We start from the raw sequence: 21,504 nt of genomic DNA, 5'->3' as shown, positions 1-21,504 counted from the left end.
ATCCTCTCACAAAGATGCCACGAAGTTCAAATAATCTCTGGGTTCTGGAACATGACAGTGAGTTCACTGTACTCAAATGGCCTCCACAGCTGCCACATGTGAATCCAGTTGAGCACCTTTGAGATGTGGTGGAACGGAAAATTCACGTAATAAATGCAGCTGAAAAGAAGCTGCAGGAACTGTGTGATGCATTAAAATCTGTGAGGAATGTTTCCAGCACCCTGCTATATCGTGTAGCCATGAAGCATTAAGCTGAGTCTGAAGACAAACAAAGGATCCAGGTGAGGTATACCCAATGAACTGTCTGGTGGTTACACGTTTTCTTGTCTACAAGCAGCATCTATCACAATCAAGCCTCTTATGAGGATTTACAATTGCAATTTGGGACAGGAAGCTGATAACATCACACCATTAGCATGTTCTTGATTACATTTGCTCACCTTACACTTTACAAACACTTACATATTCAGGCTCCTCAGGTGCTCAATGACCTCTGGGGTCTGGGCTTTGTAACACATGGATCATACAGTGGGAATTGTGTCATTATGCAAATCATTAACTGGACAAATATTTCCTGTTTGTGCTGGATTTTGGCTCACAGGGCTTCATACTCCTGTTGTAATGTTCTGTCTATATTCTGAGTTCAGATTGTGCTTTTTGTTGACTCCTGTATATTTGGTTTAAAAGTCCATCTACATACAAGAATTATCTCAGATTAATTAATTAATTGCAATACAAACTTCCCAAAATATGTTACAACAAACATTTAAACAAAATAAACACATTTTACAACACAGCTAGAAACACAAAGTTGCTAACAAACATGAAACATCAGGAAAACAGGACAGGCTGTAACTACTAGTTTTGTGGTGTCCATAACGTCCACATTAGTTGCCAGTATTATGTATGTAACTGTAGCCTTCCATCATCCAACCACGTATCCTGACCTCACTGAGCAGCACAGCTACAGTTTTGTTTCTCCCTGCTGCCCGAGGCGTCACTACTGAAGCTGATAACTGCATTTTAGTACAGACATTATTGATCACTTCACTTTTCACAACACACCAACAAAGTCACAGAAGTTGTGCGTGAGCCAGACTCTGCTGCTAAGACAAAGCAACAAAGAGGCTTGGTTCTAGCTAACAGTGGTGCCAGCTGTAACACAGCCTGTACCTGCAGCAGCAGCAGCAGCAGCAGCAGAGGGCGGAGGTGGAGCATTTAAGACACAACTGCCACTAATGCTGAATTTATGCTGCAGTTTCCCACCAGATCCAGCTAGATTTCCCACAGTGAACCTTTGGTGGTTCACCTGAGAGCTCTCACTTTGATCAATTATAAACCGAAAGCACTACCAGAGCCGCAGGGCAAAGTGGTTTTAGCAGTCCTGGTTTAACTTGCGCTAATACACATTAAAAGCTAACCGGTGGCACGATCTTGTACACAGTACAATGTATTCTGTACGTACAACGCTTTTTTCACGTTTCATTGCAAAGATGAAAGCCTCTCACGTGGTTTTAGAGTTAAAAGAACACATTAATATGAACCTAGGCTGGACATTCACACATGATTCATGAAAAATGTTGTTTTGCAGAAGCAATCAAGTGATTCAGCACTCTGCAGCCGTAAGGTTATTCGACCCACAGTGGGTGGATTAAAGAAAACAGCCAAAATCAATGCAGTGGATGCTGAGATATTTAGATTTTCTGGCCCTTAATACGGGTCAAGCTCTTAACGCTGACATTTCCCATAATGTCACTCATTAGCACCTTTCATTAGACCCCGGCTGAGTCCAAATCAGGAGAGCGAAGCGCTGCTTGAGATAAGGAAACCAATTTTGATGTGTAAAATTGGCAGAGTGCCCATTTTGAAAAGAGCAAAGATGTAGTTTTACAGACAGGGCAGATCAGTTCACTGGAATCAATGACGTTTTAAGATTCTTGCTTTTTATTTCAGCGCTGAAAGTCAACATTAACAGGATCAGCTGCTTCTGTGAGCTGTGTCCAAAAAAACTGCTATGAAAGCATCTGCTTCAACCAACCTGTGAGGCCTTGTCAGTATGAAGTTGAGCCCGAGCCCTCGCCTCCTCCAGCTCCTTCTGCAGTCTCCTGCACTTTGCCCTCCACTGGCGCACAGCCTCTTGGGCTCTGGTCTTCAATTCATCTCTGCTCCTTGTGCTCTCGAGGAGTAATGCCTCCGTCTCTCTCCTCTCTGCTTGCCCTCGGCTCTGAAAGGAAGACTGAATTTATGAATAAAATGTATATTCATCCTTTAGAATATAAAATCGTGTGCAACCATTCCCATACAAGAAGAATCTCAAGCATCTTATTACCACAGGATTAGTTTATTCACATCTTAATATTAAAATCTGATAAAGTTGTGGCTTAGAATAAAGAGGTAAACATCATGTGAGTGTACTTCAGTATAAAAGGTTGATTATTTAAGCGACCTGTATGTCCCTCAGCTGTTCCAGCATTCGCTGCTGCTGTTGTTCTCGCACCGCCAGGTCTGACGATAATTCCTTGTATATATAGAAAAGAAAGGTCAAGGTGTGTGTCTCTGTGGAGCAGAGAATTGCATTTTAGATTATTTCAGTGAGTGACTATTGCTAGTGTGAGGGGGGGTTGGGGAAGCAGGAAAAAGGGAGAGTGGAATAATGGGTTTATGCTGGGTAGGAAAAAAGAAAAAGGAGGAGAGAAGCAAAGAAAAAAAGGGGTGATATATTTAGAGTAAAGATAAAGAATAAAGGGTTGGCATGACAGAGCTAAGAAAGAGACAAAAGACAAAGACAGAGAGAGGTCAGAGGCGGCTGAGGGTGTTTACACGCTACGTACAATTGGATTATCTACATCGCTGGTCTGAAAAGTAATCTAAAAGAAGAGTTGCTCTGGATTAACGTAATATCCACAAGAAAATCACAATCTCTTTGAAGTTGCAAGTTTGAAGTGGAAAGCAAGGGTAAATAAGGTAACCCTGTTGCCGTTTAGGCGTTTATACTGAATAAGGCTGTCAGTTAGGAGTAATTAGTCATACACTGATTAGTCATAGACCTATTAGACCTTATATAAATTCAGCCACTGAAAAATTGAATCTTCCATCCCATTCTCCTCATTATACTTCATTTTTCTCATTTACCACTAAAAATGAAACACTTCCAACGTCTATTTCGATTTAGACATAAAAACGGCACGAGACGCCCCAGGTGATACATGCAAACACCCGCATATTCTCTCAGCACCTACTCTGCAATAGGGGAAGTGTGGGTGTTTAAACACATTTTCAGTAAAAGAAACATCAGAGATTAGAGAAATGTGCCAATGCTTGAAGTGCAACTATTTCTACTAACAATTTATTGATACCAACTGCAGCCTCGAACGCCCCAACTTTGCAAGGAATTGCAATACTCTTTTTTTCCCTCCTTCTTCTTCTTACATCTTGTTTCAGTGATGGGAGTGACACATTGCACCAGTTTGAGAAGGATAAATGACTGCCTGTTGACTCCTGATCTATTCCAAATGTCGCTTCATCTGACGATATAAAAGGGATCAAGGGGTATGGAGCAGGCAGGGGATGCGACCGTGGAGGAGAAGCAACAGACCCACATACATAACCTCAGCACGGGGTGGAGACAGCAGCATGGGCAGAATCAAAAGCATGCTTGTGATGTGTTCGTTTGAACTCCAGCTGAGACTTCTTTAGTCTTTGGAGTAAGACGACCCGAGAAATGCACCGTCTTTCTTTTTTGAACCACCTGTGACTCGCACACACCTTCAACTGTAAGCTGAGCTGGACCCTCTCCCTCTCTTTACAGTCCAGAGCCCTCTTCAGTTCTTCGACTTCACCACGGACCGAGGCTTTGCACAGCTGAACACGCAGTTCTGCCACTTCCTTTTCCAGGTCTGAGCGATCTATTGACACATGCACACCACTATCAGCAGACGTACATCCAGAGTGCTGTTACTGCACGGTGGAAACAAAATATAAAAAAAGTGGAACAAAAATGACAATCAACAGGTAAGCTACAGCATCGGGTTTTTGGGTTTATTTTTTAAGGGAAATGTAATAAGATTCACTCTCAGTTTATTTTCAGAATTCTTTTGCAAACTGTCCTTCAGCAACAGCTGGTCCCCCCAGGTGCCACACGGCGTGGTCCCACTGCTCCTAGAGCTCACAATGGGTATAATGCCGTGGATGATATTCTCTACATGGGCCACTAAAGTTAAAGACTTGGTCACTTTGGTCACCGACCAAACATCTGGCGAACAGAATACAAAAGTAGTGAAAAGTTCTGCGACTCATGAAGGATTCTCCACAACTTAAGTACTGATTTGTAGAAGCACGCTATGAGGATTTAATGAAGTTATTATGAACTAAGAAATAATCTTTCACTCAACCTAATACTAAACAGCACAAACCCTTACATAACCTAACCTTCTAGAAAACGTGAGACACTTAAAGAATCTCTCATTTTGGAGCTTTCACTGCCTTTAAAGACACTTTGATGTCCTAAAATCAATGTTGCAAAAAAAACAGACGCACAGAGTTGGATTTTCAATATTTTTCTCAAATATACACTCAATTTTTTCTCCTTTCATGGTAATAAATCTTTGATATTCTGTGTAGTTCAAACCAATTCTCAGTCCTCTCACCAACATTTAAGTTTTCCTTTCACCATCTTGTTTCTTGCTGGCACTGAAGCCTTTTTACTTTGCTCTGCATTAACCAATCAAACCTTCAAGACAGAAACACAAAAACACGACACGAGGATAACGGGGGATGTAAGATAAGCTTCTAACTTTATTTTTATTCTTGAACTCAACTAGAGTAGTTTTACACTTTGCATGATTTACTGTTAAATATAAAAAATACTGTTCTTAATCTTTTATTGGGCTGCCTCTGTGTCCATCCTCTCTATGAAACACAGTTTTAAGCCCCAGTCAAACACGCCTACAGACTGGTCTGCAACCACCTCGCAACCTCTGGTCATGAGAGAAAAATGTGTATTCCTGCTTGCAAATTGTTCCTGGAGGTTGGTGGCAGCTTGTGTGAGTGGTGCTACAGCACCACTCACGCAGCTCTAGAGACGGGTCAGTGACTCCCTGGTAACCACCAGTTGCTAGGGAGAAGTGCATATTTCCTGCACAGTTGGCAAGAGGTTGCACGAGATTGCAAAAAATGTCATGTTAGAATGGTTGCACCAAAAACGTCCTGGAGACTTGTCTGCAAACACTCAGAAACTTCTTTCAAAGGAGTGGAACTGAAAAGTGCAACGCAAATTGTGAAAGCAATCACAAAAACGTGCAGCGCCCTCTTTGCACAACAACTGATTTCCCCTGGCAACAGCCTGCAACCCCTTTCCAGACATTCAGGGAGTACACAGTTGTTGATAGTGATAGGACCCTGCTCCTGTGGTCACTGACCGCCCTCTAGGCCTGTGTGACTGAGGCTTTAGCTCCTCTTTCTTCTGATTCGCAGCCCCCCCTAAAAACAACAGCAGAGCCATCATGAGTAAAAAAAGCCTAGTTAAGTATAGATCGACTGGAAGCCCAAGATTTTGGCTGGTAGAGATGAGCTACACACAATGATGTTATTATTTGAAAATGTTTAAAACGAGCATCCACGTGACAGATAAATCATCCCACGATTTAAAATTTTCAGTATATCTTGTGAACACATTGTGAATGAATGTAAGTCCACACTCAAGTTTTCACAGTGAGCAGGCTGCATTTTTTGTTTTGCTCTGTTGTCTTGCGTCACCTTCTCTGCGTTTCATTTCTGCTGCTCGCTTGTAACTGTGCTGTTTTGCTGTGTTTTACTGAACACCCCGAGTATTGAGCAAAAGAAGGAAACAGAGCTGTCGGTGTTTCATTTCACAACTCTGTACATTTAAAACCCGAAAGTTGTCATCCTAAAAAACAAAATCTTAGCATCCATTTCCACTGGCACAGCAATCTTTAAAACCATCCATTTAACTTGCATCCATACACTCTCTTCTCCCCTGACAACCGAATACCTGGCCCTTGCAGCCCACCTCTTCCACCATCCTTGTCAGCATAGCTGCCATGTGGCTGAGCACTGGGCCGAGAAGTCTCCAGCCGTGCCCTCTCATGCCCCGTCTTCTCCTCCCTTGTCCTTTGCAGCTCGCAGCGCATGTCCTCCACCTGGGGATCATCAGCCGTGTAAGAAAACGCAGAAAAAAGACATCCGACTGTCTGACAGCAGGCAGAACAACACTGAAGATTTCCAAAAAGTCTCTTCTCATCTTACTGTTTTGTCTCATGAGCTTTACTGGTTTACATACAATCAGGCAGAGGACAAACAAACCTGTTGAACGAGGGACTCTCTGCTATCTTCTGACTGTTCCAGCAGTCTTCTGGCTCTCTCTAGTTCCTGCCCCATCTGAGGACAGCGAAGCAAAAACAATTTACATGAACAGGTGTTTCAGAATTTGAACAGTATCAGGGTTTAATCCAGAAACTTACAGCAGAACGAAACAAAAATCATCAAAACAAATTCAATGTTTTAAACTTAACTTTCCTTGCCTGGAAAATAATAGACATATCTGTTCAACAAAAATTCCCAAATAAGAAGAAAATGAACAATCTGTCAAATAAGTACAAATCATAGCCTTCACATTTTGAGCCACAATTAAGTTTTCTATATCAGTAAATAAAAAGTAAACATTATAATTTGTATTACTGCAATTATGAAAACCGTAACATTAAATAGAAAGTTTCAATGTCATTTTCAGCTACAATGCAATAATAAAGTCTCTGCATGCCTTATTTAAAACGATCGTTGAAGCAGTACGGCAAAAACTGAAACCAAGATTCTCGAAGGCGTTTAGATCATCCCAAATTTTCTCTAATGCAAAAACGCTCCTTTAACACTCAGTTTCTTTACCTTGGATTTCTCCCTGTCTGCTTTGAGCAGCCTGGCTGCCATCTTCTCCGCTCTTTCACTGGCTCCAATTTGGCATCTCCCTAAAGTCTAAAACACACAAACAAAATTCCATGCAGGAAACACCGTGTATTATTGTGAGACACTATAAAGATGACACATGAGAAGTGCTATTGCATCACAGTATCCCCTGCCCTCCCCCCATCATCATCGCCTTTTTCTTGGAACGAGATACTGGCACCATGGTGGATTTGTACAAGAGCTTAGATCCCACTCCATCCCACTCACTCTAAGCGGGCTGTGGTGATGAATTACTGGCTGCTAGCAATAACATCTACCCAAGTGACTCATCATCTATTTGATTCACATCACAGCGGGCCCATCGGTGGGGAATAAATGTGCCCTCTGCTCTCCCTCCTCTCCTGCTCTTTAGTAGTGAAAGAGATTATTTTCCTCTTCATTTCCTCATGCTTGTTTATTTACCCTTAATTTTTGGGCAAATGCATTATTTCCCATCGCCCTGGGCCCCGCTGGTGTCCCATTAGGGCACGACAGAGGAGAGGGATGCAAATGAATTGGTAGCTACCATCACTACACAGCGTGTTGAAAAACTCTTGCTCACACAGGTTATCAGTCTGGATACACAGCGCCCCTCTGTGGTTCACCGGTAAAATACAACAGACGTGACAGATTGGGAGAAGATACAGATGAACCAAGAAATATCATTAAGCGGCATTATGCTGATGATCTATAATGTGGAGGGTTTGTGTGGTTAAATGTAAAGTAGCAATAGAAATGAGTAATAACACAAGATAATGCGCATCAAGCTACATCACTAAAGTGCACCTAATGACAGCGCTTTCACAGCCACTTGTGCTTTTAGACAAATCACGTCTTGACAACGATCGTGATTGGCATTAAATATAAGAAAGCAGCAATTTCTTGCTTAGCAACCATCTGCACTATAACAACGCAATTACTTAGTGTGTTTTATAGTCTCATAAAGCAGAACGAGCTTTAAGAACCTTATAGAATCTGTTATTGAAGGTACAGTAAGCATGAAAGCCACTAGAAACCTCGATGTTTCCCTGCTCTGTAACTGTATTTGTGAGGGAGAATAACCATCCTTGTATCTAAACCTGTAGAAGCTCACTAATCCCACCAAGTATGCTTATTTTGACTTCCCACAAATTCTGAACAGACAACCTGTTTTTGTTTCTACGGTCCACTATACTTTCACTGTAATATCTCTGTACCACAGATGGCAGCGTTATTATGTTGGGAAAATCCCAGTGTAACAAAAGACTGCCTGAAAGCCCCGCGCTGTTTTGTGGAAGGTGCTACTGACATGCTTTCATCAGCCAAATTTCTGCATATGTGACAAAGAAGGACTAAAGAGAGATTTGAACGTGTAACCTTTCCAACTGATCTCAAAGACTATTTTGGTTAAAGGTGAAACTGCTGATGAGCCCGTCTGTACATAATAAATCTGATTGTCCAGTAAACCTCAAAACATCTATTATATTTTCATTGAGTGTTCACTCTTCTGATGAATTTGAGCTTGTTTTCTTTATGCTGCGCAGCAAAACAAACTCTTCTTTATTTGCGCCTAAAATGCCATCCAAACTTTTCTAAAGCAGTTTCCCATTCACAGACTTTACCTGGGTAAGCTGCTGAGGTGTATTATTGGTAATCCAAACACATTTGGCACACACTCCTTTCAGCACTTTTGTATCAGTCTTAAATGGCCTGTATTTATATAGCGCTTTACTAGTCCCTAAGGACCCCAAAGCGCTTCACATATCCAGTCATCCACCCATTCACGCACACATTCACACACTGGTGATGGCAGCTACATTGTAGCCACAGCCACCCTGGGGCGCACTGACAGAGGTCTTAGACAGTCTTAGACAAAAACACCAGCGATTTAACACCGGACAATCCCCTCGCTCTTATTTGGTAAAGAAAGTAGGTCCTTTGCTCCGACCCTTTCCATCTCTTGTTCGCCTGCTGGCTGGCTCGGGGCCAGGTTGTGCTTGTTGCTGTCCTCCATATTAATGCAAATGCTTCCCCAAAACATGGAGCAGAATGATCGCTGTCGTTATCCCTTCTAAACTGCAATGATTGATGAAAAGCTGGACTGAGAAGCAGCTCATTGTGTTTATTATTATTCATTTATTTTCCACAAGTGTTTGTCCAATTAGATATCTGCCAGAGAAACGTATTATTTTGGTAATAATTCCATTCTGAAAGTGTGTGCGCCTCATTTCATGACACACATCTGTGGGAAACACGGACCAACACATTCTTATGCAACGGCAGAAGGAACACGAATAAATATATAATCACATTTGCACGAGGCTTGTATTACTACAGGAACTCTGTGTTGCTGTATAATCTATTGTAGAATTTGCATTTTTAAAATCTTGGATGAATTATAGATATATTTGTGATTAAGATCAACTTTGCTGATCACCAGGTAACACGGATGCCAGTCATAACTTTAATATTCACTTGGCGCTTTTAAGTGTTGTCTCTAATAAATGAATGTGGTCATTAGTTATAGTTAAATCGTTCCACTGAATTCATGTGCCTCCATCTTGCCCCTAGCGATAAGAGCCAGGTGTGGGAGGTGAGTGGCGAGGAGGAGTGTCACCTCCTGCGGCTCGTCAGACGCGGCCGCCCGCTGCTCCGGCCTCCTCTCTCCGCCCGTGCTCCTCTGTTCGCCGTGCATCTCTCTCTCCAGCTCCTGCAGACGCCGCTCCACACGAGACGACACCTACAGACGGCGAGAGAGAGAATGAGCGCTCCTCGGGTCACGCGAACATTCGCGCCGGCGCAGGAATGGCATCAGCGTGCGATAGATGAGAAAACAGGAAATTAAAAGTGCGGATGATAAAAATATCTTTCATAACTGACTGAGTGTATTACATTTGCGTTGCAGCGCCTCCCTGCCTAATCAGGAAGCATCATATCCACCTGTAAAAAGCTTTATCTTGTCACGCCCACAGACAGGATGAGATAAAAAATATTAAACATATTGGGCGTCATGTGGGGCTGTGTATTTGTCACAGTACTGATGGTGCAGTAACAAGCTGTGTGCCTGGAAATTAAAGGGAAATATTTGCTAAAGTTGGAGCACTATGAGCCTACTTTAAAAAAAAAAAGAGGAAGCCATTTGTCTTTTGCCATTTTCTATTCCAGAAACTCCAGCTATTTGCATATTCCATGCTTTATACAGCAGCTTTCATCCATCAAAATTTGTGATGCAATGGCCTTAAATTCTGGATGCCTCCGCTTTTCTTTACACATTCACAGAGCCAGAAAGCACACTTGAAGTACTGGCAATGAAATACACAGCCACAACTCACTGAGTCCTGTCTCAGGGAAGCTGTCATGTGCTCTGTGAGGCTTTCCATCGCCCGCCTGGTGTCAATATCAGCCCTACAAAAGAAGGGAAAAAACAAAAACAGACAAATCAAGCTGGCTGAAAATATTTACACTGCAAAACACTGGAAATACTATTCCAGGACCCATAAATGCATTATTTGACAGCACTAAAAAATAATTATGCAGCTTCGGATGCTGAAATACGACGCTGGATCAATTTGCTCTGGTCAGCGGCGCTGGGTAGGAGTGATTTTTAATAACTTCAAAATGTCAAATTCTAATCCGTTTTGACTGCGCGGCGCCGTCTCTTTAAGTTCCCTGTGACACTTTTATCACCTTTTTATTAAGGAGACTTCACAGAGATGGAAACCGTGCTTCTGTTTGCAAACCCCAAGCAAAAAACTTTTTTTATGTTCGGTGCATATGAAAAGTAAAAGATCAATATTCCAACACTGTCTTCCCAGAGCCGAGAACTTAAACTGATGACTCTGTGGGCAGAAGTGAAGAAGAAGAGACTATAAAAGCCTGCTTGCATTCATTGTGGCTTACCAAAACAGTGCGACATACATAGTAATGCTCTTGGAAACGTATCGCTCTTCAATTTAATAAACTGTAAGAGAGCCGTCTGCTGTTACTAAGCCACATTTGTTTTTCAAAAAACAACCTATTGTAATGAGCGTTTTTTTCAGAGGTCAATGCAGTCAGACTGAATACAAATGAGAATAATCGTATTTAGTGTGTCTGAACGACTCTGCAGCTTTTCTAATTTGGCAAAGAGAAACTAGCACCAGTGCTGCTCTGGCTAACGGTTTAATTATGCTACTTGACAACAACAAACCATTATTGGAGATTTGGCCATAAAATGACTTTTGCAGTAACATAAAAACAATAGCTGTCAAATTCAATTGTGAATGTGTTGTGTGAGAAGGTATGAGCTTTTATGTTCAGACTTCAGATACCGGTTCCTCCGGAGGATTTCTCTATCCAGGTCATCAGACAGTCTCTGCTGGTCACAACGCAGATCCCTCATGGACTGGTGCAGGGTATGAATCTGTGTGAGACAGCCACAAACCCACGCTGAATACAAAACGCGAGACACGAGCAGGGCACGGCTGAGCGGCGCTCCACATCGCTGCATCGTGAAAACACACTACAGATATCTGAAAGGGAAAAACTAACACAAATGAAAACCCATGTGAATAAAATGATGTTGATGGAAAATGCTGCAGTGAGCGCACTCTCGCTGACAGGGGCTAGAAACACAGCATATTTCTCCCATACTGGCGACTCTTCATTGGCTGCCAGTGAATTTAAAATCCTTCTCTACACATACAAGATCTTAATAATCAGGCCCCATCTTATATTAAGTACCTCATATCACCATGTTAGAAGAGGTCATGTGGAACCAGTTTGGATTCGGGACACAGACACCGTCTCTACTTTTAAGATTAGGCTTAAAACTTTCCTTTCTGATGAAGCATGTACAGTTGTTAGTGCGGGATCAGGTGACCCTGAGCCCTCCTAGACTGCTGGGTGTTTCCCATGATGCACTCAGTATTTCTTTGTCACTCATGTCTCTGCATTTCATCATTAGTCATTATTAATCTCTGGCTCTGCCCAGTACTGTTTCCTTTATCCCGTTTTCCCCTCAACCCCCAGAAGGTTGCGGCAGATGGCCGCCCCTCCCTGCTCGTCCAGTCCCACCAGAGATTTCTTCCTGTTAACAGGGAGTTTTTCCTTCCCACTGCCAAGTGTTTGCTCATAGGGGACTGTGCTATAGTTCGGGTTTTCTCTCTATTATTCTACAATCCTTACCTTACAATATAAAGTGCCTTGAGCTAACTGTTGTTGTTATTTGGTGCTATAAAAAGACTTAAATTCAACTGAACTGACACATTAGGCCAAAGGTGGCGTAATAAATGTCTTATTTACAGGTGATTGCTGCTGTCCAGTGAAAACATGCAACCACACAGATGCCATATTGGTTCAGAGAGCTGTGCCTCCTGACAATGAAAGTTTCAGGAGGCATTTTGGTTTGTTACAAATACTAGAACTATATTTATTATACAGGATGCAGAGGTAAGTTTACACCATAATCCTCATCTTATATGAACAGTAGCTCAGGTGATAGACCAGTAAGGTGAGCGGTTCAATCTGCTCCAGTCTGCATGCCTTGGGCAAGATATTAACCCCAAATCTCTCTCCGATGCATCCATCAGAGTGTAACTGTGTGTGAGTGTTAGATAGAAGCACTAGAAAAAAGTGTTTTTTAAGGCAAATTGTGTAAAGCACTTTAAGTGGTCAGCTAGACTAGAAAAGCGTATATAAGAACCAGTCCATTTACCATTAGTAATCATAAACAGTTCAATGATATAATGTTTAAAAAGAGTAATCCAATCCTCCGGCTCCTTTTTGTGTTGTTGGGCCATCAAACTAATGTGATTACTCCCATCACTTAAATAAATTTACAGTCTGATTCTGTGAAACTCTGACTTGGAATAAGAGCTGTAGATGAGTTATTTACTCTCTTATCTTCAGTTCTGCTGTTGATAATCGTCTCTTAACTTTCTCAGTTGGGACTCAACAAACAGGACAGTCTGTCTGAACTCTGCCTCAACCTCCATGTCCCATCAGTGTCATTACAGGGCTCGCAAAATCGCTAGCCCGACGTCCCGGGGCTAGTGATATTTCCAGTCGGGCTACCAAAATCTATCTCAGCCCTGCCCGTCGGGCTATCATAGGAAGTAAAAATATATGACAATGCCTTTGCTTTCTTTCGCAAATGTAGCTGAGTAATTAGCTGAGTCCTCATCAAAGAACAGTGCTCTTTAATGAATGCAGCACATAACTTTACATCGTAGAGGTAACAGGGAGACATATCGAGTTATCAGATAGCCGTCTTAACTATATTCTAACTCTACAATTTCCCGACTGCACTTTCCTCTTATTTCACGACACCACCCTCTAGTGGTGCAATATGGTATAGTCAGACAGGACACAACATCACTCACTAGCTTACTCTTCAAACGTGGCACGTGAAATCTCCCGCAGCAAGCTTAAACGTGCTAGAGGTTGACTGCGCAGAGAATTTAAAAAAAAAAAAAATCTCTGGCATGTGTAAAGACAGATGGATTTACGCAGGTATTTTAGTTCTGCTGAGCCAAAAAAGACAGGTCAGGATGAAGAAGGGACAGGCAAAGAAAGGCCTACCACAAAGCGGAAAAGTTATGATAAATCAGATTACGAGGCAAAAAGAAAGCGCAGTTTTTTGGATTCATGGACAAAAGAATTTCTGTGGCTGGAATATGACAAGGTAAATAACATGATGTTCTGCCGGGTGTGTCGTGAGTTTCCCTCTATTGCTGAGTCGACAAGCGCCTTTGTTACTGGGACCAGTAATTTTAGGAAAGACTCCATCAGAACTCATGAGAAATCTCTGCATCACAAGAAATGCATTGGTGCTCAGTCTGCAGCATCTGTCCCAGAACAAACACCAATTGCAAAAACCATACTAAAAATAAACAAAGCACAACAAGAAGTCCTGAAAAAGCTGTTTAGAACTGCGTACTATGTTGCAAAGAGTGAACTACCACTGGCAAAATTTAGCAGTCTTTGCAAACTTCAGAAAGCAAATGGCCTAGATCTTGGTTCCACTTACCTCAATGACCATGCTTGCAGAGAGTTTATTGGAGCAATAGCACAAACTTCAAGAGACCAGATTGAAAAGGAAATTCAAGAAAGCAGGTTCTTATCCATTCTTGCAGATGGCAGCACAGACACTGGTATAATAGAACAGGAGTTGGTTCATGTCAGGTATGTGAGGGATAATGGTGACATAGCCACATACATGATCAAATGTCAGCCAGTCAAGAGTGCAAATGCTGCAGGTATTTTAGAGGCTATTGATGAAGCAGTGAACACCATGGGTATCAGAGAGGACACATGGAAAAAGAAAGTAGTGTGTGCAAATTTTGATGGTGCTGCAGTGATGATGGGTGAGAAAACAGGAGTAGCTGGGAGACTGAAACAGAGGATACCCCACATCATAACAATCCACTGTGTGGCACACAAACTAGAGCTAGTCGTGCTGGATAGCGTGAAAGGCTGTGAGTACCTGGTGAAATTTGAAGATACACTGAAAACCATCTTTAAGATGTACTACTATTCCCCAAAGAAGCGAAGAGAGCTGACAGAAATAAGTGAACTGCTAAATGAGAGGCTGGCACATTTCAGTGGGCTGAAGAGCACGCGGTGGCTTCCAAGCCGGCTGAGATGTCTAAAGGCTGTGGAAAAAAATTACACTCCCACTGTTGTTCATATGGAGAACATGGCAGAAGGAAGTGATGTCAAAGCCGAGGATGCAGCCAAGGCTAAGGGGGTGGTGCAGGAGATGAAGACTGAGAAATTTGTTCGCTTCCTGCATTTCATGTTGGACTACAGTACCATCTTGAGGTTGGGAAGAGTTCCACAGCTCTGGAAAACCTCCTGTTGTACCAGTGCCAAAGACTTCACGCCCCAAGGACCTCAACAGCTACAGGCCGGTGGCTCTGACATCCCACCTGATGAAGACCCTGGAGCGGTTGGTCCTGGCTCAGCTTCGGCGCCTAATAAGCTCATCACTGGACCCACTTCAGTTTGCCTACCAGCCTGGCATTGGAGCGGATGATGGCGTCATTCACCTCCTACATCGTTCCCTCGCTCACCTGGAGACCGCTGGAAGCACTGTGAGAATCATGTTCTTTGATTTCTCCAGTGCCTTCAACACTATTCTTCCCTCGGTTCTAAAGGACAAGCTGGTGAACTCTGGAGTGGACCATCACCTCACTACCTGGATCCTGGACTACCTCACCGACCGACCACAGTATGTGAGGACTCAGGGCTGTGTGTCGGACAGGGTCGTCTGCAGTACGGGGGCCCCACAGGGAACGGTTCTGGCTCCGTTCCTCTTCACCATCTACACTGCAGACTTCTCCCACAATTCCACCCAGTGCTTCCTGCAGAAGTTCTCTGATGACTCTGCAATAGTCGGCCTCATCACTGATGGGGACGACAAGGAGTACAGAGGACTGACTCAAGACTTTGTGGACTGGTGCCAGCTGAACTACCTCCAGATCAACGCCAGTAAAACCAAGGAACTGGTGGTAGACTTCCGCAGGCACAAGCATTCTCCACTGCAACCACTGAACATCCAAGGTATGGACATTGAGGCTGTGGACAGCTACAGGTACCTTGGTGTTCATCTGAACAATAGACTGGACTGGACTCATAACTCAGACGCCCTCTACAGGAAAGGGCAGAGCAGGCTGTACCTGCTGCGGAGACTCAGGTCGTTTGGAGTGGAGGGCCCACTCCTGAAGACCTTCTATGACTCTGTGGTGGCTTCTGCTATCTTTTATGGTGTGGTCTGCTGGGGCGGCAGCATCTCTGCTGGGGACAGGAAGAGACTGAACAGGGTGATCCGAAGGGCCAGCTCTGTTCTAGGATGCCCTCTGGACCCAGTGGAGGTGGTGAGTGACAGGAGAACGGCGGCTAAGCTGTCATCCCTGATGGACAACGTCTCCCACCCCATGCAGCAGACTGTGACAGCACTGAGCAGCTCCTTCAGTGGGAGACTGCGGCACCCACGGTGTGGGACGGAGAGATTTCGCAGGTCTTTCCTCCCCACTGCTGTCAGACTCCATAATAAAGACTTTAACTGATCAAGCACACACATCCATACATATGCAATAATACTAAGTGCAATAATCCTTTCTGTCATCGTTGTATTTTTACTCAGTTGTATATAGTATTTGTATTTGTATTCTATTTTTATCTTATTGTATATTTATTTTATTTTATTCTACTGTATATAGTATTTTATTTTATTCTATTCTGTACAGTTGTGTACTGTATTTATTCTTATTGTATTCTAATTTTTGCCTCATAACTTTTGCACTGTCCACTTCCTGCTGTGACAAAACAAATTTCCCACGTGTGGGACTAATAAAGGTTATCTTATCTTATCCAAGTGCTCTACTGATTTTCAGCATGATAACCTAAACATCACACGAACAAATCAGTTAGTTGAGAGCACAACATCACGCTTACTCAGCCTAAAAACAAAACCAGGAGAATATCAGAAAACCTTGGACACAAAGTTCACAGCGAACCAGGATGGTAGCATTTGCTACTGTGGAACTCAGCTAACAAAAAGTCAGCGACCTGCTAGAAGAGGTGAGGGAACAGACAAAGACACCTTTGGTGCAGAGATCCAGAAGATTATTGACAACACAGTCAAGTACATGGACAACAGATTTAAAAATCTCCATGAAAAGCCTCTCTCTTGTTTCAAGGTTTTTGACCCTTCCACTCTTCCCTACCCCAGAGAAGAACTAGCAAATTATGGGGATGAAGAGGTGGATTATCTTGTCACACATTTTGCCTGTTTGCTAGATGCAGATGAGAAAGAGAAAATTCCACAAGAATGGATGGATCTAAAAGTGTGGCTTGCAGAACGCCGGGGTCGCAAAGTAGATTGCTTGTACAGAGATCTCCTCTCTGAGAATCCAGAACATCTCTCTCATATCTTGTTGCTGGTGAAATTAATGCTGACACTTAGTCCATCGACAGCCATCTGTGAGAGAGGATTTTCTTGCATGAACCGAGTGAAGACAACACATCGTACCTCTCTACACCCTGAAACACTGAATGACTGCATGCAACTCTCCATTAATGGGGAAACAGTTGAATCTTTTTGCCCTGACAAGTCGATTCGTTTCTGGATGTTTTCTGGAAAAGGTTCAAGACACCTGGATCATAAAACCCCGACAAGAACAAAGAGCAGTGAAATGGAGGGCAATGCACAGGAAGAGAAAGCTGATGAAGGAGATGCTATGCCCTCAACGTCGAGTGGCATTTTCTCATCCGAGACTTCAGTGGAAATTTCAGATTCAGGATCTGACACAGACTAATTCATGTTCTACACAGTTCTAACAAGTTCACAGAAAATTCTGTTTAATTAGAACCAGATATTTGAGTTGATTGTAATGTTTACACAGTTGTTGTAATTTGTGTTTTAACAATTTTTTGATTGATGTTTTGTTTCCTTTACAATATTATACAATAAAAATAATCTTTTTTTATTCGGGCTACTCAAATTTATTTCGGGCTACCAAAAACTAAAGAGTGTCTGCCCAAAGGGCTACCAGGGATTTTAAAATTTTGCGAGCCCTGCATTAAAGAGATTTAACACACATACAGATTAATTAAGGACTAGTTAAGACGATAACACATAAAAGTGACATAGCCGACTGACAAATAATAACCAGCTTTCTCCTACACTATGAAAAATATTCATGAGATTCAAATGTTCATCTATTTTTCTAATTTTTGTTAGCCTCATTTAGTGTCAGACTAATCCCCTGAAATACTGGATTTAGGTTACTGGATTATCATAACTATCCATCTCTCTATCCATCCTCTTAACCGCTTATCAAGTTCAGCAGATAACCTATTGTTATGTATCAAATGAAAGAGGTTTATTCAAATAGGAGATGATAAATCAGCATATCACCTGATGCTTTCTTTCATTCAAAAAATTAAATAGCAGCAAAAAAGTCTGTCAGGAAAACGTCAGTAGCCACAGTCAGAATCCCTGACCAAGACGGCAGCAGCAGAGACACATCCACAGAACCCGATACTGCACTTATGGGTTGTAATTGAACAGCCAATTTTGCTTAGGAGGTTTCTAATTAAGTTAAATGACCAAGAAGTATTGTTTTGGCAGTCACAGTAAGAGCTGCACAAATTCTACAAAAACTGAATAAAAGTGCTTCAAAGCTTCCTTTACCTCCATCAGCAGAGGATACATTACACCATTCTTTAGGAAAGTAGGAGGTCATTCCCATAATCTATAGCGACTGAAAATGATCAACAAATCTGACAAGATAGCACAGCTCATGTATTAAACATGACATCCATGTCCACAACCTGATCCTATGTTTTTAATTTTTATCACACAGCAACAACCACAGTTTAACTCTTACACGACTACAATAAAATTGGCTTCTTGTTGAGCTTTTGCATTGTTAGAAGAACGCAGATTTATAAAAACTTTCTAATTTCAGATTATGAGCTGTATTAACTGATCAAAGTGCCTTTAAGTTCCACTGTTGTTCAGCTGGTAAGAACATGCTGAGGTGGAGTAAGTTGTGCATTTTCTAATCTATGTTGTGGATGTTGTACTTTTCAATACAGCAGACATCCGCTGTGACACTGTAAAGGAGTCTAGCGTACACTATCCTCCTCTTTACTTATCAAGTCTCCTTCACACCTTTCCTTGACCCCATGACATTTTCCACTGTGGCCAGTGAAAAGTAACTTTTTTGGACTATACAACATACTCTATGTGGATCTACCCAATATGCCCTCTAGTGGCAATATGCTGAACGTGAATGAAGCACTAGCTGGTCTGTTGTTCCTTACACCGTCTCCTTCCAGGCTTGTTTCCTTGAAGCGAACATTGGCAGATTGAGACCTCCTCCTCCTTCCTGGAGGGCTCGTGTAATCCTTAAGTGGAGAAGTGGGGTAGAAACGCTGGCCTTCTGAAATCACAAGCATACATTTTATCAGAGGTTTGCTTTGCAAACTAACAAACAATATAAACATATAGCAGGAAGTAGAACACTTTCATACTCTGAAAAAGACTTACTAAACAAAACTCGATCACTGGTTCTACTGGTCATTTTTTTCATACCTGATCCTGAGGAAGCTTCCAGGTCGCTGGTATGCAGGGTGGAGGCTGAGGAGCTCCGAACCCCGTTGGATCGCCTCTGTGTCTGCAGCTGGCTGATTGACTCCTCTAGGTTCTCCCTAAGCTGATGCATGAAAAAGTATAAATGACTTAGAAGGAGGCAGAGAGACGTTTTTGTTGTTGTTTTTAAGCATAAATGGGAGTGTCGTATTTGGGGCCCTTTCTTAACATACTTAGAGAGAATGGATTTGACCTCACTGTCAGCATCTGATGATCCATCTCTAACCAGCCATCTCTGACTGCTTAGTGTTGCTACCAAAGGCCCCATGCAGCTGTGTATGATAAATGGGTTCAACTGGCAAACTGACCCCTAAGAAGTCACTCCCCATTTTTCTATTTTTCTGGGGGCTTTTCCTTCTTTTCCATACAGTTTGTCCTTGTTGATTGCCTTATGTATACTGATGTATAATGCTGTCAGCAGAAACTGATCTAATAAACATATAGTTGGCAAAAAATTGGGAGTGTCATTCACTTAAAAAAAACCTGAATAAAAAGGCATAAATTAGTGGGTGAAACTGCTAGAATTAAGATGTGCTTTATTTATCACAAACTTTGGGAAATTCTTGTATTATAGTAGCCTTAACATAAAACATACAGCAAAACAGCTTAAATAAAAGACAACAAAACAAACTAAATAAGGAAAAAAAGGACATCGATCATCAAATTCTAAATAAATAATTTTAAAAAATGAAACTAACTTCAAGTGTAAACTCAAGAAAAAAACCTAAATGGCTCTATAACGTAAAATAGCTAAATAAAGCAGAATAAAACAGCCTTAACATATGTAGTACAGCAATAAAATAAAATAGAAGACATCTAAGAGAACAGGCATCTCACCAGTGCCATGGCTTCAGCCTGGTCGTCTGTGTGCTCCCTGTACTGACCCAGCATCTTGTCTACTTTGGTCAAGTTCCTGCTGGTGTCCTGCCATTAAGACACTTCCAGTTAAAGACTGCTGAAATGTGTTAAGGATTCAAAACAGGCTATGGATACAGAGCTATCCATCCATCCATTCATTTTATTATATATACAGGTGCTTTCATTAGCCGGAAACCACAGGTGGAAAAAAGCACATGAAAGACAAAAGGATGTCTCTGACACCAGTGGTTATTTTTTCATTCCCAAACTATGAATGTTAATTATGAATTTATACCAACACTAAATCTTTTGTGGCAAGTTTGACTGGTATCCATTTATTACTCATGTAAATAGGGAATACATGCCATTTAAGCAGGTTAATTCTCCAAAGAAGAGACACAAAAACAGGAGCACTCTGAATCAGACAAACACAAGGAAGAGCATCACTGCATTATGCTGCCTTCTCACACGGCAATTGATTTTTCTTTTCTTTTACATAATAACAATTGAACCATAAACTGATGGAAAACCCTACATTTAAAAAGTGTATAAACATCATTTAAATGCAGTAACTAAAGAGTCTGATACTGAAAATTTGCCGAAAAAAGGCCAACAGACCATTGTTCAGTGTGTTCCCAGCCCATGATGAGATGAAACTTATACCTAAGTGATTTGTTATCTCCCAACACCTGACTTGGTCGTATGGTTGGGGACAAACACAGGTGAATGCTTGCAGGTGGACCCTGAACAGATCCACATAGCATGTCTTTTGACGCAAACCTGCGCAAAGTACCTGTAAGGTGTTTGCAAGAGTGCTGATTTTCTCGGAGATGTCTACGGTTCGCCCGTCGATTTCTCTCCCGTTGCCTCTCGCCCTGTCCCGGCCAGGTCTGCGGTGGGCTTCGCGCCGCCGTGACCGGTGGTCCGGGGTCCTGTCGTATGAGTCAGAGTCGCTGGATATATCCATACTTTGAGACGAGGAGCGGACACCGTAAACGGCTGACTTCGCAAAGTATGGCGCAGCACTACTTTCATCAGCGGAAAACGCTGTTAAGTGCACCGTTAATCAGATTAAGAACGAAAATGGGATGCCTATGAACTTTTTTCTTTTCTTTTTTACAATTGATAACTCTGTCACAACACATGGGAGCCGTGTCACCATTGTTTTGACCACACATAAGGAAACAGATATCTGTCAAGGAAACCACGAGAACCAAGGGTATCCTGGCATTGTTGTGGGCGATGCTCCTCCTGGCTAGCAACAAGTGGAAACTCCTGTAAACGTTAGCCAGCTAGCTAACTAAACGTTAGCCAATGAATTTAACCTTGCGATAAGACTACAAAACAAAAACTACAAAGCAGAATCACATGGAATACAAGCGACCGTTAGATGCTAATTAAAGAGAAGAGGTTGAATTCACGCTATGCGGAAGACAGCCATCAGAAGAACAACCCTCAGCTTCTCCGCGCTGTGGCAAGTTGAACTAGCCGCGTCTGAGCAGCAAAACAAACGGACCAGAGCAACTCTGAGGAACGCTGGGAAGTGTAGGCTGCCCATCATGGAGCAG

General features: G+C 42.3%; 1 protein-coding gene across 7 annotated transcripts in view; it reads right to left on the bottom strand.

The window, feature by feature from the left end:
- The window catches only part of cep128 (centrosomal protein 128), a 53,394-nt gene extending 31,942 nt beyond the window's left edge, over window positions 1–21,452 (bottom strand). For 2 of the 7 annotated variants that reach the window (XM_085383218.1, XM_085383219.1), the window contains exons 1-13: window positions 20,730–21,452; window positions 19,916–20,002; window positions 19,022–19,142; window positions 18,751–18,869; window positions 11,238–11,338; window positions 10,269–10,341; window positions 9,554–9,676; window positions 6,901–6,987; window positions 6,322–6,396; window positions 6,011–6,158; window positions 3,766–3,905; window positions 2,447–2,518; window positions 2,039–2,224 (exon numbers count right to left, since the gene is read on the bottom strand). In XM_085383218.1, coding sequence (XP_085239344.1) covers window positions 2,039–2,224; window positions 2,447–2,518; window positions 3,766–3,905; window positions 6,011–6,158; window positions 6,322–6,396; window positions 6,901–6,987; window positions 9,554–9,676; window positions 10,269–10,341; window positions 11,238–11,338; window positions 18,751–18,869; window positions 19,022–19,142; window positions 19,916–20,002; window positions 20,730–20,903 — 1,506 coding nt within the window. In that variant the 5' untranslated portion in view covers window positions 20,904–21,452. The remainder of the gene's footprint in view (window positions 1–2,038; window positions 2,225–2,446; window positions 2,519–3,765; window positions 3,906–6,010; window positions 6,159–6,321; window positions 6,397–6,900; window positions 6,988–9,553; window positions 9,677–10,268; window positions 10,342–11,237; window positions 11,339–18,750; window positions 18,870–19,021; window positions 19,143–19,915; window positions 20,003–20,729) is intronic. The other 5 variants (XM_085383216.1, XM_085383215.1, XM_085383220.1 and 2 more) reach the window with 5 other exon arrangements.
- Between the last annotated feature and the right edge of the window lie 52 nt (window positions 21,453–21,504).

Source organism: Rhamphochromis longiceps, linkage group LG15, assembly GCF_057381845.1.
Source record: "Rhamphochromis longiceps isolate RC_006_pf linkage group LG15, R_longiceps_female_GT1.1, whole genome shotgun sequence".
NCBI lineage: Eukaryota > Metazoa > Chordata > Actinopteri > Cichliformes > Cichlidae > Rhamphochromis > Rhamphochromis longiceps.
The sequence above is the reverse complement of the archived record's forward strand: the minus strand, read 5'-3'. Positions and strand labels throughout refer to the sequence as shown.